Consider the following 18,835-nt stretch of genomic DNA (forward strand, 5'->3'; position numbering starts at 1 on the left):
GTTAAAAACTGCGTTTGATAATGGGTGGTTGCATAGTTATGCTTTCATGATACTTTTAGGCATTGGAGAAGGAAAAATGACTTGGGTAACAGTGGCGACTGGTGCATTTTTATCCGGGGGGGGCTACAACTCCAAAATATACTAGTTTTGAACAAATAGGGGAAATTGCAGACACAGAACTGCTTTCCAACAAGCCAAATTTTATTGCCACAGAACCCATAAACAAGAAAGAACAAATGTAGTATATACAATAGAGTAAGTAAGTGTGTGTCAGGTTTATTAGACTTTTTGAAATTTAATTTGTTTTTATTTTGACAAAGGAAGTGGTAAATGAACATACATAATTCAAGATCTGACAAAATACAATTTAAGACATAGTCAACATTTGAAATCATCAAATTTATTTTGTTCCTAGTTTTTTCACGTTTCTTTGCCTTTTCTGAAAAGTGCTTTAAATGGTTCATACCTCTTTTTATCCATGTTGGGTCTGATTCTGACTTTTGAAAAAGGAGACATGGGGAAAGCAGAATTATTTAATTTCACTTTCTTCATTTTACTTCTCCTTCTAGCGTCCCATGACTTCACCTGTCAATTCAGCTACTTTATGACAGACCACTGTGACGTCAGCCCCTACCATGGCGGTAGGGTGGTGTTGTGTAAATAATCAGCTGCATAAAACCCCGGGGGCGCAAAATGTTGTGCCCCAAGACAGTTCGTTTGGTTGTATACTGCGCATGTACAACTTATAACGAGAGTGAATGGTAAAGATCAGTGCGCCCCAAAGCAGGTTAAGGGACATGCTCAACATCCCACAGTGTTAAGATTCGAACCTGCGACCCTCCGATTACAAGCCCGCTTCCTCAACCTGCACTTGGCCACCACTCCCCTTATTATTATTTATATAATTCAACTTTCAATTCCATTCAACTTTATTTATATAGCACAAATTACAACAAAAGTCATCTCATAGTGCAATCAAAATATAAAATTTGTAATAAGCATAAAAAAACCCAACCAAATCCACTTGATCAAGAATTTAGCGACAGTAGGAAGAAACAACTCCCTTTTAACTGGAAGAAAATCAGGTTCAGAGGTGGCAGCCATCTGCTTCGACTAATATGTATTCTGATTATCAAAATACAGATATAAATCTGTTTTTTATTTTTAATTCATTATTATTATTATTATTATTATTATTATTATTATTATTATTATTATTATTATTATTATTATTATTATTATTAATTACTGGGGCGACGCCCTAGGCCACTGGCCACTGTTAGGTACTCATTTTGGGTACTTTTAATTAAAAAGTCCATATATTCATATGGGTTTTTCTTGGTGAATACATTTGCTTTGGGTGAATATGAGACATGAGGTTATGGTTTTCCAAGTGCTAGGACTCCAAATGTAGCAGGAGAGAATTCACCTATTTGTCCTGAGAAGTGTTGACTGGAAATAGCTCCTCTGGTTGGAGACAAACAGACAGACAGAAATGTCATTGCACAGTATCCGCAGTCCTTAAAAACTGCCTCCACTGCTTAGCCTAGCAACACATTGCAGTGACAGCCTACATCACAGTAATTGCAGTCGCTGCCTCTCAGCAGCTTTCAATGAATGTGTAAAGGCAAAACAAAGATACGACAGAAAAATGCAGAGAAGGCCTCCAGCTGGGAGCAATTAGCCCCATTCTCTGTACATGACAGGTATTCTTGTCATTGAATGGTTATTTCTGGAAAACAATCAGAGAACATTGTTACAGTATCAATTGTGTTCATCATTATCTCAATCACAAGTCAGAATGCATTTATTTCCATGTACTAGAAAGATCTGAAAACATTACATTATAACTCACATCACAACAAAAAGAGAAATTATCGACAGAATTATGCAGTGGCCCCATTATAGATCATACAATGAATTCACTTTGCTTTTAGTGGCATTCTGAAGGGTTGGAACGTATTGTGTATTTCTGAAGTAGAAGGATGTGTGGATGTATGAAGGAAGGGAAACGATTTATCCAAGGTCTTCCATGTCTTGCACATATTAAGCAGAAGCAGCCACTGGTGAAGGTTTGTTGGTTCCTGTGAAAGCTGCTGTGATGGACTGCCCCTATTTAGGCCCGAGCGCCACGAGCTGACGAAGGGCCTCTTGCTCTCATAGTGGCCACACTATGCGGGAAGGGGCGGAGCCCATGCGAACGCCACGTGCCCATCAGTGACCAGGGACCCTTGCCATGACGTAGCCATGCCTCTGCGCTTTTCAAAAATGTATAGTTCACTAGGTTTTATAAGTTTCATGCTGCCACAAAATTGATCTCTGTCACATTAGACCAGGTAGTACAATGCTCACACTGAATCACTCATTTTGTCATGATGCACATTGTCTCATTATAGCAACGACGCAGAGAAATGTTGTCAGAGAGAGAGAGAGAGAGAGAGAGAGCGCCTGCTGCAACATCAGTGTGGATGAAGTAAAAGTCAACCAGTTTGTAATAGAAGGATAAACAGCATAAAGTTGTTAAATTACCACGTTAGATTTGTTCAGGATTGATCGGAGCGGAGATCAGAACAGCCTGGATACAGCCTGGGGAAAATTTGTGGAGTATTTTGAGAAAAATTGCTGGATTTTGTAAAAAATGAGTTCTTTCAACAATTTGGGATTAGAACTGTCTGCCATCATGTGACACAAACATGGATAAACTGTGAGCCCTGCAAATATTGTGGAGTTTTATTGAATTTGTGTATTTAGAGGGACTAAAATATGAATGAGTTGGTCATTCACACAATGAGTTATGTTTCCTTTGATATTTTTACTTTTTCCTGCGGGCCACATTGGATGCTCGAAGCTATAAAGACGATAGCTTTTGGTCCCTGGCTTTCTCAGTAGCCTTCATGTATTCTGATCACCCATCAAACTTGTTGATCATATATTTATGTGTATGTATCCTCTGTGGGTGACTCTGTTCCCAGTTATTCTGGACAAAGACTTTTTATCATTGTCCAATTAAAGGGTTAAGGCGAGACCAAGATTATTTTAGTTTAGGGTTATTGCCCAGGTCTTGTTGAGCGTTCGTCTTGCTTGAAGGAAATGTTTTACAGCCAGTGAGTTTTCCACTCTGTTCCCTGGTGGCACATTGACTAATGTGACCACTCCAGTGCCAACCCCCCCAACCAATATGTCTCTTAGGAGCTTGTTAGCCACAGACCTGCACTGACCCAGGAAGGAACCCATTACTTTTTACTGAATCCATTTACCCCATTTTCTCTGGACATTGCTTGTGCCAGGGACAACTCATTAGCTATTTGTATACATGTTTTCTACAGTGACAAACTGGGTTGGGGTCAATTATAATTTGTAATAGTGTAATTGATAATTAATTACAATTATGGCGTAAATATAATTGCAATTTAAAAAATATATATGTTGCTGTCGTAATTGAATTGTAATGGAGTTTTGATAATTGACTTTGTAATTGTAATTGCCAAAAAAAAGTAATTGTAATTGCCGTAAAAGTTTACAAATAATGTCAATTATAATGTAAAACTGGGGAGCCATGTCACAGTTCTACAGGTTTACACATATGTAGTTAATAATGTTTGATATCAAGTTTTCCCAAATTTTACATATAAAATAAAATAAATTTTACACAAATTAGACGATTGAAATTTGCTTTTAGTGTATTTTACAGCTGATTTAGGAACCAAAATGCTAACAGAAAGCTAACACAAGAGGAAGCTTATTTATTTCAGGCTCAGTAATTGTGATTAATTGTAATTGGAAAAAGTGTTGGTCACTGTAATCGTAATTGAACATGGATAATTGAAGACGTAATTGTAACTGAAAATTGTAATTGACCCCAACCCTGGTGACAAATAACATGAACATTCAAGGCAAACAGTGATTATAGCCTGACTATTTCTTGACACTTGATGTAGAGGTTACAAATAGTGTATTTGTGAGTTAGTGGAAGCATTGTTTTGGTGGAAGTGGTAAACCCATTTTCATGTGAATCGATCTGTTTTGGCAGAGATCATGCCGAGATGCTGATTGATGCTGACACTTTCTTGTACTAGCCCCTCTCCCTACTGAGCGTTCCACACACTGAATCTCCTTCAAGTACTTTTTTCTTCTCATTAACCAATCAATAAAGCTCTAAAACACACCTGAATGCTTTCCACCTCAAGGGCTGTTCCGGCTCACGCTGGTGTCTGAAGATCTGGCAGGTTTACGGCTAAACCCTAACTAGGTCACAGATGGTGGTACCGTGGAATAAAATGGCACTATTTTAGTTTTATCTTCACCCTCAAAGGTAGTTGAATGGTTATCTTGTGTTTGAACTATTTTTTTAAAGCTATATTAATATATACGTTATGTTGGTTGAGCTGATCATGATTGTTTTTTTTCTTTTTTGTGTAAATCAAAGGAATATATATTCACTTTAGAATATATATTAAGTTCTTTTTGACTAGATGAGGAAAACATGGTGAGTCAAGATTAGTTCTAAACCACATATGTCAAATTCAAAGCCTGGGGGCCAAATCCGTCCCTTTGGAGAATCCAATTTGACCCACAGAAGAAAGTGAAAACGACAGAGAAAACATAAATCATTGTGTAAATGAAACCCGGTGCTTATATCATATTATTGCAATTAATTAATGTAAAACAGTTGAAAAAAACTGAATGCTGCAAATTTCCTCCAATTATGAAATAATATTTCCCTTTATTAAATAGAAATTGGTCACAAAATCTTGGGAATTTAACGTATAGATTCTGTTGGAACTGATATCTGTCACTTTCATATTGTCAGTTTCTTACATATTTTGTATTTTATGTAAATGTAAGCCTGTGTGTCTGCTTTGTTAGATAATGTTAGGGTCAAACATGTTGACTAATGGCACACACTGTAATGTAACAAAAATATTAGTTAAGTTCAAAATCTTAAACCTTTTAACATCTGGACTGCATGAAAATCTTTAACAACATACAGTATATACTAGAAATTGGAAAGTTTAAAAAAAAAAAGTGAAAAATTTATTTACATACAGGGAAAAAGGTGCATTGTTTCTAAATGTACTTTTCTGCACCGTAAGAATGTTTGAGTGTAATTTCTACAGAAGTCTTCAGTGCTGACGAAGCAGAGCAAAACAGAAAAAAAAGGATGATTTATTGGATAAAATGACAAATGCTGCCAGTTCAAAGCTCTGCATTTTTATATGAATGAAGATTTATGTTGTTATTCATTTCTAGAAAAAAGTAAAATGAATGATTTTTTGCAGAACAACTTTTGAAAGTTTTCATAATGTAGTAAATAATCACATTTAGTGGATACTGGTAAAGAAATGGTCAATATAAATGGAGCAGAAACCCAAGTTACATAACCTTAGCAATTTAGACTTTAATTAAAGAAAAGTCTCCTTTCTACCCATGTTTTATTAAGTATTAAATTCAAGTTTACTCCCATCATCCAAAGTTCTGTATTTTGGGTTAATTGGACCAAGGCAGCAACAGTCTAGATGCGTGTATACATTCTTATACAATTAAAAGTTTAAGTTGTCATACTCAGCCATGTTCCTTCCTTTAAACATATCATTCAACACAACTTCAGTTTAAGTGACACCAAAAAAGAGAATGAACGGCTCTGTTTTCTCAGTTTTTCATCTAACTTTTGTCAGTTTTCACACGTCGACTCGTCATCTGATTGGAAGAATTTGTAGCTGCTTACATGGACTGAAGCACATCCATCATGCTGTGCAGTTGTCAGCGCAGACACCCAAGTGCACTCAGGCATAATCATACCTGAATGGACACACTCCTGGGTTGCCTTTAACAACCTTAATTGGCAAGAAATCCAATTCATGAGTGCTTTCCACTGTTCTGTGTATCGACAAAAGACATCACTCACAGGAATGTGGACTGTGCATGATTCCAGCTTCATTTGATCTCATTCAACAAGAAAAAACCAATCCCCTTTTTCTTATTGTAACTGCTTTCTGAATTTTGGATATTTGTATGTGTATTTTTCCCACCTGTGAGCACATATTTGTATCTTTTGCCCGTTTTTAACATGCAACAAGACAGTAGAGCCAAAACAATCAGCAGATATCCAGTATTAAATTGAATGTTAGAATACTAAGAAATTCAATACATGGTTAAACAAGACTGAAATGACATGAAGAAAGAAATTCATCCAAAACATCTAAGCCAGGGGTTCTCAACTGGTCTCACCGTGAGACCCACATTTTGCTACAGTCAATAAATCACAAGTTGCGACCCACTTTTTTTCAGAATTCAGCGAACAAAATGTAGTTTTTCAAAAATAGCTGTTGAAAATACACGTATATAATCTTTTATGCATTTAACAGCATGCCTGTCAAAAGTAAAGTTTCTTTCAAAATAAAAGACAAGTGTAACATGAGAGACCAATACCAGCTGTCCGCGACCCACCAGTTGAGAATTGCAGTACAGCGAAATCAAATAACGCTATTAGCAGATTTGATCGATCAGTAGTTAATAAACATTTTTTTGCTTTATGTGTTAAAAGTAGGGCTGTCTTTTTTACATCCTCCCTTTAATAAAGTATTTACCCTTCCCTAGGGAGGGCTGGTGATGGTCACAATTATGCAATGAAATAAATTAAAAAAAAAAAAAAGTAGGGCTGTCACTTTAACGTGTTAATTGTTATTAATTAATTACAGGAAAAAAATATGCGCTTTTTTTGCACTTCAAACAGCGCGGATGGAAAACTAAAGCCTAGTTGTGTGCAAATTGTGCAAGAAAGAGTGTGCCTCATCACCGGAGTCTTGCAGCCTAGCGGCTAGCATGGACAGCTAACACGGACGCTTGCATAATGCTAACTGCTACATGCTGCAAGCACGCTGTGTCTGACAAACGAACAAATTCACTGGATAAATATTGATATCTGAAATATAGAGAAAAAGCAACAAGTTTGGTGTCGGAAAAGTGTTGTTACTTTTTATGATGTGCTAACTTATAGCACTACATATGACGTTTCATTTCACTTGTGTTTTTTATTATTTGGAGATTGACAAAAGTACACATCAATATGACATGTAGCCCTTGGGACTAGTCTTAAATACAGAGGAATGTAAATTTCTACGCCTGCATCTGTTTAGTCTGTTAAAAACAAACAATGAATCACTTTATAAAGACACTTTGTTATATATAAATGTTTTGATCTGCTACAGTAATGTAATTTAAATGAAAATACCTCAAGCTGAGGGCGTTTCTCAGCAATTTTTAGGTGCGATTAAAAAAAAATATGTTTTAATCTCTTCACAGCACTAGTTAAAAGCAGAACAAAATGGTAAGAATAGAGAACCTATTTAGTTTCAAAACAAGAAAGGTACCTTTTGATTCCTGAAGACATGGTTCTAAGCCAGCGATTCTCAACTGGTGGGTCGTGCCCCAAAAGTGGGTCATGGCCCTGTTCTGGGTAGGTCGCAGACAGCTGGTCAAAAATAAATAAATACTTAATGTCTTTCATGTTGGACTTGTCTTTTATTTTGAAAGAAACTTTGGTCACACTTTACTTGAATTATTATACATGAGGCTGACATTATGCTGTCAGACCTGTCATTAGCATGAAATGTCATGAAGGCTGTTATTAAGTGTTGTTCGCTAAATTATGACACCTTTGGAGCTATGTTGGCATTTTTTGCGTTAGGTGGAGAGATCTAGTGGGGTTAGGTAGGGTTAGGATAACAAACAACACTTAATGACAGTCTTCATTACACTTATTATTATTGTATTGTAAAAATAGTAATATTAGTGTCCTAAGGTATCTATTGGGATTAAGTATATTATGAACTGAAACACTATATTTTGAATTTAAAATCTAATTAATGAAATTTGTGGAGTAGATATTAAATAGTGAAATATTAATATTATGTACATTAGTGCAGTGACTGTAGGAAGTATGGAAGTAGCTTTTTCATGGATGGTTTACATGGGAGCTTTAATTCCTCTTTATTTCAGAATAAAAGTTAAATCATCTTTAAACTGACCTGTAAACACTGTAATGTAAATGTATTTCTGAATTACACGCACGCACACACACACACACACACACACACACACACACACACACACACACACACACACACACACACACACACACACACGGAATCTTTTGATTCCTTGCTTTTATAAAGAGATTATCATCAGTAACTATGGAATATTAGAACATTAAAACATTGGAACATAGGGATGACATCATCACTGTGGGGGTAGAACTGTTGACATTATCATTGTCGAGGTCCAATGTTCAAACTGATGACATCATCACTGAATAACGAGGACTGATGACATCATCAAGCTAGGCCTGATGACATCCATTGACTCAGGAGGTGGGGCTGGGGCGTTCAAACAAATCTGACGTTGCACACCCTTGAACCAAGCAGCAGCCATGTTGAAAGTCTCAGGTCAGTCTGAGCCTGACTCGCAGAGATAATTGAGGAACACACAGACATACAGATTCCTTGCTTTTATAGACAGATGTAATGTACATGCATGTATATGTGTATATGTATGTATGTGTGTAAGTTTGTACGTATATGTATATACCGTTATGTTTGATATGCATGTATAAACTACATATAAAACTTTGTGTAGAATATATATTGGATGTGTAATATTGATATTATCTAAAGAGCCTTTTTTTTTTTTGTAATCGGGCAGTTGTGTATAAGCTTTTGCCTCAACCTCCACCCTTTCAGCTGATTAGTTGGACAAATAAGTGTTTGTTCTGTTTTTTGTTTTTCGGAAGACTGGCAAAATAAAATTTAAATTCAATTTGTGCAAATCAGATTGAAAGCATTAAATATTATTTGCAACATGTTTCAAGGAACAAGCCTACACTATCTAAATGTCAAACTTCAATGGCTTAAAGTCCGTTAGAGTTGTGTGGGGACGAAGCATAAAAACAAAATACTTGTGAAAGAAACTAATCTGCATTTACATCCTTTGATAAACACTAGAACTGTGAATTGTCACTGGTTTCCTGATACGATTTGTCAACATTTGTCAAGTCCCAAACCTCCTCCCACACACACACACACACACATACACACACACACACACACACACACACACACGCACACACACACGAGTTAGAAAACAAATCAAACCAGCAGAAAGTGCACTGCTACTCAATCAATATGACAGCTTACATGTATTAGAATGTATTTCTCCTCCCAGCTTATACTATTGGTCGTATTCATGAACTTTAAAAGTTTTTGTTTAGAACTTTACAATCATTGAAAATTAGATTCACGGCTGCTGCTGCACAGTCGATATTTCTGCATCTCCTCCTCCTTCATTCTCAGTGAATATTTTCTACGTGCTGATTTATTCACACCCACTCCTTAAACACGTTCTAAGTGTAGACCTCGTTTAAAGGAGACATATCATGCATTTAAATCCTTCCTTTTTAGATATAAATCATACAGCTGTGGTCTATATAAAGCGGAACTGCAATGCTTGGGTCTGAATTCCTCATTATTATAGCTCCACCCCTTTTCTACCCCTTTTCTGATGTGCTTCTGAGAGCAACTCGTTTTGGTGCGGTCTCTTTAAATGCAAATGAGACACTTCATACCCCGCCCCCTCTCCAAGTTGCAGAGGTGACACTCGGTTCAACTCCACCCTGTTCGGCCATTTTTGTAGTTTGATAGAAGAGATACAATTATTTAGCGGTGCAGAATCTTTTTATTCACACGTTATTTACAAAATGTCAACAACCGAATACTTGTCCATCCAGCATTACATGTTTGAGCCAGAGTCGGACCCGGCCTAGCGAGATGAAAATGAAGATGATGAACCTGCAGAACCCTAACAAGTGAGCTAACACAAGCACTGAGCTAACACAAGCACCGAGCTAACGCTAGCGCCAAGCTAACGTCACGAAATGCATTTTAATACAGTCTTTTCGGAGACAAAAATGGCAAAATGAAATGACTAATGAAAACTTTAGACTTAAATTAAACCACGTAGGCCATATCATCAAGGATCTAAAACGAGCACACAGCGCTAACATATGAAGACGGTGCAACTGCTAATGCAAACAAAACTATGACAAGGACGTCTTATCATCACACTTTTTAGCGTTATTTACAGCTTACCGAAGTGCTCTGTTCATCGTCTCCAAAGATAGAAGGAATTGAACCCTCAATCAGACAAAGTCTTTCTGTAAATCCTTCTTTATACTGGCGGAGGTTGCTGAAGCAGTCATCATTGAAGTGCTTCGCGCACACAAAAAATGACCTTAACCACAAGGGTACATTTCCGTGAAAAATAAAACTCAACCAGGCACTTTGAAAAGGTTCTGATGCTGGGAGACGGTGTAATGAAGCGTGTGGGTTACTACATCCAACAACCAAACATTTTGACTTGTCCTCTCGTAACTTCTGCATCCTGGAGCTTGGACTACAAAATAAAAGCGAAAAATAAAAATGGCGGATTGCTCGAAGTGTTGGACCTGGAGTCGATGTCCTAATTTGGCAGTTCCTCTGCAAATACTGTGATGTCATTGTTCAAAAAACGTAATAGGGAATCGAAAAATCGAAACAGATTGAAAAATATGACCAAAACAGAATATAAAGATATCACCGGAGCACCTGAAGAGACTAATTTGAACTTTTCTATACTTCTGAACACTCTAAATATACAACAAAATGCATTTAAGTGCTAAAAAAGTGGATTTAGCATGATATGTCCCCTTTAATGTAGTCTGTATATTGCAGCTTCTCCCCCATAACATTTTACACATGCTCATTACGCTCTCTTCACTCATTCTTCCTTCTTTTATTCTGACTTTGCATCAAAAAGCAAGATTCGGTTACTTGTTATTGTTTATAACTTAGAGACGCTGTTGAACATTCATTATATATTATTTACTTTATTTCATTTGTTGTATTCTGCAGTTAAAGATGATTTTCTGTCATTTTAACAGAGGTGTAAAGAGCACTGATACATCCTACTCAAGTAGAAGTACTGTTACTTGTTTGAAATTGTACTCAAGTACAAGTAAGTCATACATAAAATACTCAAGTACAAGTAAAAAGTAGCTCAATTAAATAGTACTCAAAGTTACTAGTTATCCTTGATCCTGTTGTTACAACTATATATATATATTATTTATTTATATATTTTTTCTTTCTCCCCCAGAACGTCAATTACAACTACGTTCTCAATTACTAAAGTTCAATTGGAATTCATTACAATTACTGAGTCTGAAAAAAATAACCCCATAAAACATGACCTTCCTCTTGTGTTAGCATTCTGTTAGCATCTCTTATGAAAACGGGTCAGTTTTGACCCATGTATTAAATTAGCTTTTAAAATACACAAAAATATTATCTATCATCTAATTCACATGTGTCAAACTCAAGGCCCGGAGGCCAAATTGGGCCCTTTACAGCATCCAATTCGAGAAAACATGAATTATTGTGTAGCATACCAAATAATTCAGTTGTAGATATCTTAGTCCTTCTAAATACACAAATTTAATGAAACTCTTCAATATTTGGACACACACAGTCCAGCTGTTTTTCTAGAAGTTCTGAGCACCCGGTCAGAACTTCATTTTTTCTCTGTAAAATGACAGAGAAAACATGAATTATTGTGTGAATTACCAAATAATTCAGTTGTAGATATCGCAGTCCTTCTAAATACACACATTTGATGAAACTCTTCAATATTTGGAGGATCACAATTTCCCCACGCTTTTATCACATGACCACAATAATTTTGAATCTGAAATTGTTCAAATAATAATAATCAGAATCAAATAATGCAGTTGTAGATATCTCAAATTAACCAATTGAATGGAACTCTCAATTTTTCCACAATTCTTACAGCTACATTGTGACAGAGCTACCTTCCACGTGCCACTTGTGATCATTCAATGACCCATGAAAAAAGGACATTTTCCACTCTTGCGTTAGGGATTTGTTTATTACTGTGAAACTGACTTTAACGCATTAACAAAAGCTTCTTTCTCCTCTGTCAAGTCTCCCAGGCTGCAGCTCCTTTTCTCTCCAGTCCTTTCCACTCTCAGCTTACTGCTTACACATTTCCTTGAATGGACTGCCTTGCACATTCGGCAGCCTTTTATTACGACATGAATTGACAATGAGGCATCTTGAGATCAGGGGTTAGTCAGCAGTGTGGGCAGTTCCATTAGTCACTTTTGTAGGATATCCATAGGGTACCTGCTCTGAATAAGGGTCTTGAGACAGGTGAGCCAGGCAAGAAGAAGAAGTGAGATTTGGGGGTGGGGTGTGCGTCTGTCCTGGCTGGATATGATTAATGCATGAATGCATACACTTTATCACAAGTCCAGCAGCTCTAGGACTAGAGAATGTAAGCGCAATTATAGGTGAGTGGCAGCTGCAACAAAAGTAAGGTAGTGTCTATCTGTAGTTTGCAGACTAAGCTGAGCCACATGGAAGGTTCCAGTCGTGGATTTCTTCATTCCATAATCACCTCCACCACTCATTAAAAGGGCTGCTTTTGTTCCAGCTATCGGCCTTTCTCATGCACGGTGCCAGCTGATAAAAGTTGGCAGACTCAGTCGTGAGAAGACAGAGAAGCCCATTAAAGAGTGACAGAAGGAAGGAAAGACAGTGAGGAAGATTGAAAAGAACAGGTGATGCTGGAGTGGTGGATTCAGCCACCCAAAGAAGAAGAGGAAGAGGAAGAAAACAGGCTGAGGCATATGCAACAAAAAGGAACTGACCAATAGAGCTGGGCAATATATCGAGTTTAAGATATATCAAGTTTTGTATTTTGGCAATATAGAAAATTACAATAACGCCTATAACGATATATGTTTTATAGCTAATTTTGTATTAAAATACTTGTTTTGGAAGTTGCTGCTTTTGCTACTTCTCAGAATAGTAATAAAAATCACCATTTTGGTAAAAAATATTGAGATATGAGTTTTGTTCCATATCGCCCAGCCCTATTGACCAAACACAGTGGCCCTAATTTATGAATTGTATGTAAGTTCAGATCTTAGCGTACGACATGTGTTCAACCACATTCACGCAAGCTTTAGTATTTATCAATTCTGATGTGAGCGTACGCTACGATCAGGTCAGACCTCGTGTACGCAAATCTGAGTGTGTGGATTTGTGATTTGTTATGACTGAATCTGAAAATAATGCACGGGCTCGCTATCATCAGCCGGACTCCCCAAGTTTTCTTAACCAAAATGTAAATATTTGTTTGATCAAATAGTAAGCACAAAAATTGGATAAAAGTTTCAAAAACAACTTGCAAAAATGGACAAAAATAGGAAAAAAGGGATATTTATTTGCAAAGGTAAGTCTGAAAAAAGTATCAGAACTTTTATAGGTAAAAGAAAGTTGCAAAATGTCCAAAGGAAATGGGTAAGAAGGGGTGAAAATTTTTCCCCTTTTAGGGATTTTTAGGAGAATAATAATTAAAATTAAAACAAAGAGCCACCTGTTGAGCATCACTGACTTAAAGGTGCAGTCTGTAACTCTTATAAAAGTCCCCCCCCCTGCTGCTCCTGCAGCCTTTGGCAGATTGCCAGAAGAAGTAGAAGTAGAAGACTTTTGTGTTTGAAAGGTAATTACTACTGCTTGATTGACATTATGTTTGATTTGTAATTGTTACACCAGAACTCTGAAGTGCATGGGTTTTTTGTTTGTGTGCGCGCTGCCATCACTGCAGCCTCTGTGAGTGACACTTGTTGCTGCTGCTGAATGATTGGCGTGTGCACATTGAGAGAGAGAAGCACTGCAGTAATATTCTTTTAACAGTGCATGTTATATTACTGTGATGTCGCTGTCAGGCTAGCGTTAGCTTGTTAGCTCATCTGAGGAAGGGACTTTGGAGGCAGGGCAAGAGAGCAATGGGAGGGCGGGATCTGAAAGTTACAAACTGCATCTTTAATGATAATGGATTCTATGTGGTTTTGCTGATAATGTAGTGGATTGGTCTGGACAGAAAATGCCAGGACTGATTTTTTTGTCCCAATTCAGCCCAGACAACAGACACTACCAAATATCAATTATTACCTACAGCAATCAAAGTACCTTATTTGAAGATATCTTTCTTTATCTTCTGTATAATCTTAGTGATCGGCAGCATATGTTTATTTTTCATAAAATGCCAGTAAATATTGATTTACTGCATCATACTTAAAGTATCAGTAGCCTATGAATATGATCAATGTCCTAACACATTAGGCTGGCAAAATACCTCATAGCCCTTTGTGAATCGTATTTCCAGAATAGTCTTCTGTTCATCAATCCATCTCATTTCATCATTGTTATCTTGCAACCTTTCTGATTTACTGGTTTCTTGGCATTTTTACACAAAGCTTTTTCTCAGTATTCTTCAGTCTCCAAACGTTGGTGAAGTCCTGTCATGATTTCATGATGCAGAAAGGTCAACATGTTAATCAGGCTACTGGGCAGATAAGATGTGAAGTGTGAGTTTTTAAATCATTCCTAAAAAGAAGAGGGTAAGAAAATGTGCCGGATGCCAGAGGCTTAATTCACTAAAAGCTAGTTTTGAAAACGTAACTCTTTGCAGGCAAAGAGTTACGTGTGCAAATGCTATCCTGCGCTTTCACCTTAGGTGAAGACATGGAGCAAGTTGTTATTTGTGCTCAGAGACACATTAATTCATAATTACCATACAAAACTGTCCGTATAAGGACAAGCAGCTGATGGATTAAAGGTGGGAGGAAAGAAACAAATAAGCAAGAGAATAACACAAGACTTTTATTCCCCAGTGGTTGTTTATTTGCAGAAATCTGTATTTGAAACTGGCAGTAGTATAATTAATACGCTGTCCTCAAAATTTCCCATGACAGCTAAAGTTCACAGCATTTTATGTAAGTTGACCCCAAGCAATTTGCTTAGTATGCCTTCAATATATACCACTGCACTACTGTATGAGAACCCATCTTCATTGAAAGTCAAATTTTGCTTATTGAAATTCAATTTTTTTTTTTTTTTGCTGCATTGCATGATTAAATTGTGTATCTGTGCCTGTTTGAATATCATTTGGTAATATTTCAACAGAGAAACCAGATGTGTGGTATAGAAGAAATACTCAGTTCAGGAAATATTTTTATTTGTGCCACGTGATCATCAGAAGAACAGGTAGTCACCTAAATTGCATCTTTAAATCTTTACACTTATACACTTATTATGAAATAATAATGGCAATATCCAATATCTATCATACTTTTATCTAAATGCACTGTGATTTACATGTTATCTACCAATGTTTACCAATTATCATGTTCACTATGTATAATAGATATGAAAAGAAAGAACATTAAGGTGAATTTCGACTCTCTGTCATCCTGACTGGGTGGGTGTTTGAGGGGTGCTGGTGCTGGTGATAACCGGCTGTACATATTACATACCAGTGACGTGCCGTGAGCACTAGGGTTGGGTAGGCAGGGCGTTCCAAATCGAGACCACCAATGTCAACACCTATGACAATTTCATATGTTTCTGCTGGCATGTGTTAATTCAATTCAATTCAACTTTATTTGTATAGCGCAATTTACAACAAAGTCATCTCAATGCGCTTATCAAAACATAAAATTCATAATAAAGAAAAAACCCAACAAGATCCACATGAACAAGTATTTAGCCATCTAACAAAATCAATGTTGTAAAACACCATTAAAGAAAAATAAACAATTATTTAATATAGCCTCCATACTCTCCCAACAAGATGTATCTCATGACACGGCAGCGCATCCGTTGTTTGTGTTGGAATCAGAAACAACGGACGACAACAACAACTCGGAACAGCCTCAGTGAGGAGCATCCACAAAGCCAATCCTTCCTTTTGCACCTTTCACTGTAGAAAATACGAACAATGTTCTGACCTTACCTTTGCTGAAGGTCAGGTAACTCAGGTGTTGGTCTTCATCTTTTAAAAGCTGTCGTTTTTCCTCCAAAAAAAGTTTCTTTATCGTCTCTAGCTCTGTCATCCTGCCTGTAGTGTTATCCCGTCCACTAGCTAGAGAACGTAGCAGCAGCGGTCACGTGATATCAATTTACTAATGCACTGTGAACTTACGTATAGCATTTAGCATAGCATGGTTAAATGGTTTTCATCTAGGGGAACTGACTGCTCATGCGCAAATACATAAAAACACGCTATGGGAACAGAGGCAGAGCAGCAACGTGCCTTTGAGAAGGGGTGCGTCCTCCTGTGGCTGTCAGTGCTCGATCCTTTCACCGGCCTGATTCTTTTGGATCCTTTCAACGCATGCGCGTAGATTACGACACTTTCTTCACTCGCAGTCTTCATGACTGCGAGTCTTACAATGTAAATTGACCACACAACGTTTGTTAAATATTTTAATCGCACAAATGTAAATACGTGACTGTTCTTGTGGTGTTTTTAGTTGTTAATTAAAATTAAAAAAAAAAGGAAAAACGAACGTAGTCAAAACCAAACAGAAAATAAAATAAAAACCAAAAGAAACCGAAATTTACTCAAAACATACATTTCGATTTCTTTTTAAATAGCAGAATTTCAGCCTTTTATATAAAATGTGACCGGATGTAGATGCGTTTCGTGCATGCGTTGAAAGGATCAGACCTGTGAAAAACATAACATAACTGGGGGCTTGTCCGGGATCCCTTTTTAAGGTTCTCCACATAACCTTTTGGTTTTGTTTAGCAGTATGATTCGAGAGGTCCTGGGTGCAAATCCTGGACACACCCGAATGTCACTTCCAGAGGGACAAGCTCAAACGTTTCAGTGATATTTAGAATATTAACCTTTATCCCTATTAAGATTTGTTCCTCTTTACCTCTGTTAAGGAAGAAGATGACATCACCATATCACCAGGTACACGTTTATTCAATTCAATAACCTAACATCTGCGTCAAGATGTGGCCCCACCTTAGACAAGCATCTGGTTGAGCGACGAATATGTTGGGTTGATGACAAGGCTACTTTAAATGTAATTCCTAATGTACATAACATTAACATGGTTGTTATGTGTTTCTGTACCAGATCCTTCTCCCCATTCACGGCAGAAGCCGCCAGCGTCCGACCTCGTCTACACGACTGAAATCAGCAGTCTCATGGACTTCAACTCTCCAGATGCATCACTGGACAAAGGTATGAGTCTGACTCATTAAGTTCTATTGAACCTCAGTGGCTGATGTAATAAAGAACTCTCATTTATGGATCTGCAAACAGCTTTTCGTATATGGAGTGTGTAATAGTGAATTTGCTGAACAAAGACTATGAAAGCCTGAGATGTTTAGTGGCACCTGGGTCCAAATATTTAATTAGCATTATTTAATCTGAACTGCTTTTATTTCAACATCTGTCATTGAGTATTACATGGTTAGTCTCATTAAGTATGGTTTGTAGAAACATGTTAATGACTATTAGAAGTGAATTTCTGCTCAATAGTAATTCATCGGCTCTTCTAAAGAACACATGGTGCATTTTTTTTTTTCCATCTGTTTTTGTGTTGTAGCACTAGCAAGTCAAGCAGTTAATTCAAGACTTAACCTTGGAGAGCAGATGAAAGATGTTAACAATGTCACTGGTAGAAGTGTCTGTTAGATAGTGTATACTGAAAGGCTTACAGAGAATGTATGGATCCTTATCGTCACCCAGTCTGTCCCCAGGGGCTCCTTCCTCTTTATTGTCCTGATCAGGGTCTTGTTTGGCTGACAGTTATCCTCTGCCTTCTTTTGTCGTCTGTCAGAGTTATATTGTCAGTGAAATAGAGTACAGCCTTCAAAGTAGGTGTCATACAACCTGTAATCTAGTTAGTGAGGATGCAGGAGGCATTCTCATTATTTTTATCTGTTTTTTTTTTTGTTTTTTTCTTGGAGCGCATCAACTCCTTCAGCGTTTGACTGATTTTGACAATTAAGATATCAAAACATGTCAAAAAATTCAGCCCAGGGGTACTTGTGCTTTTGTGATTTGTAACTTTTATCATTTTTCTTTTCAAACATTTTCCCATTCAATTTAATTGGTAATTTCTGCATTTTAAGATTTAACGGCTTCAACTTCAGCTGTTCAGCCATTTTTCAGCAGGTTTCAAACATTCAACTTTTAAAATATTCGGTTGCCTGTTGTCATTAAACTCTAATATTTTCTCCATCTTCAATTGTTTTTGACCTACAGCCCTTCAACTGCAGTGACTTTTCACCTCTGATCCCATTTTTAGAGTGGAGAGTTCAAGTTAAAGTGGAGATGCTCCAGTTTCAACCTAAAAATCTTTGCAAACAAATTGACTTTACTTCCAAAATATTCAACCCCGAGTCATAATTTTCTCAAAAGTAGTTGGTATATCCGTCTAGCCGCTCGCAATACCACATTTTTTGTGATAATTTTTGAAATATCAAGCCTTTTGCATTGGAGATTTGTCAGGCTGCTCCTTAAAACTGTAATGCTATGCTAATGCTCATGCTAGGTTAATTGCTAATGATAGCTAATGCTAATATTATTGCTGGGCTAATGCTAATGCTTGGCTAATGCTAATGCTGTGTTCAATGACATGGGCCAGCACCTGCATCCTCACTTTTATTTTCTTCAGGAAATGCAAATATTCTAGGTTTTTTTGTTTCCCCATCTATGGTGTCCTAGAACGCTGATATGTTGTATTTTGTTCATTACATGACAACCCACAGCATTCACTTTTTATTGTACTCTTTAAGATGCAAAACACATCACAGTTGCAACTAAAATCTCAGATACCTGGGAGTCATTGGGTTCAAGTTGATTTTTCTGCACGCTTTAATACATTTTAAAGTCCTTAAGTGTACACTCTTTT

General features: G+C 37.0%; 1 protein-coding gene across 5 annotated transcripts in view; it reads left to right on the top strand.

Annotated features, from left to right (window-relative positions):
* The window catches only part of LOC114466788 (kazrin-like), a 242,594-nt gene that overhangs the window by 150,485 nt on the left and 73,274 nt on the right, over nucleotides 1–18,835 (top strand). For all 5 annotated transcript variants that reach the window (XM_028452521.1, XM_028452519.1, XM_028452523.1 and 2 more), the window contains one exon: nucleotides 17,050–17,157. In XM_028452521.1, the coding sequence (XP_028308322.1) occupies nucleotides 17,050–17,157 (108 nt within the window). The remainder of the gene's footprint in view (nucleotides 1–17,049; nucleotides 17,158–18,835) is intronic.

This window comes from Gouania willdenowi, chromosome 7 (assembly GCF_900634775.1).
Source record: "Gouania willdenowi chromosome 7, fGouWil2.1, whole genome shotgun sequence".
Lineage (NCBI taxonomy): Eukaryota > Metazoa > Chordata > Actinopteri > Blenniiformes > Gobiesocidae > Gouania > Gouania willdenowi.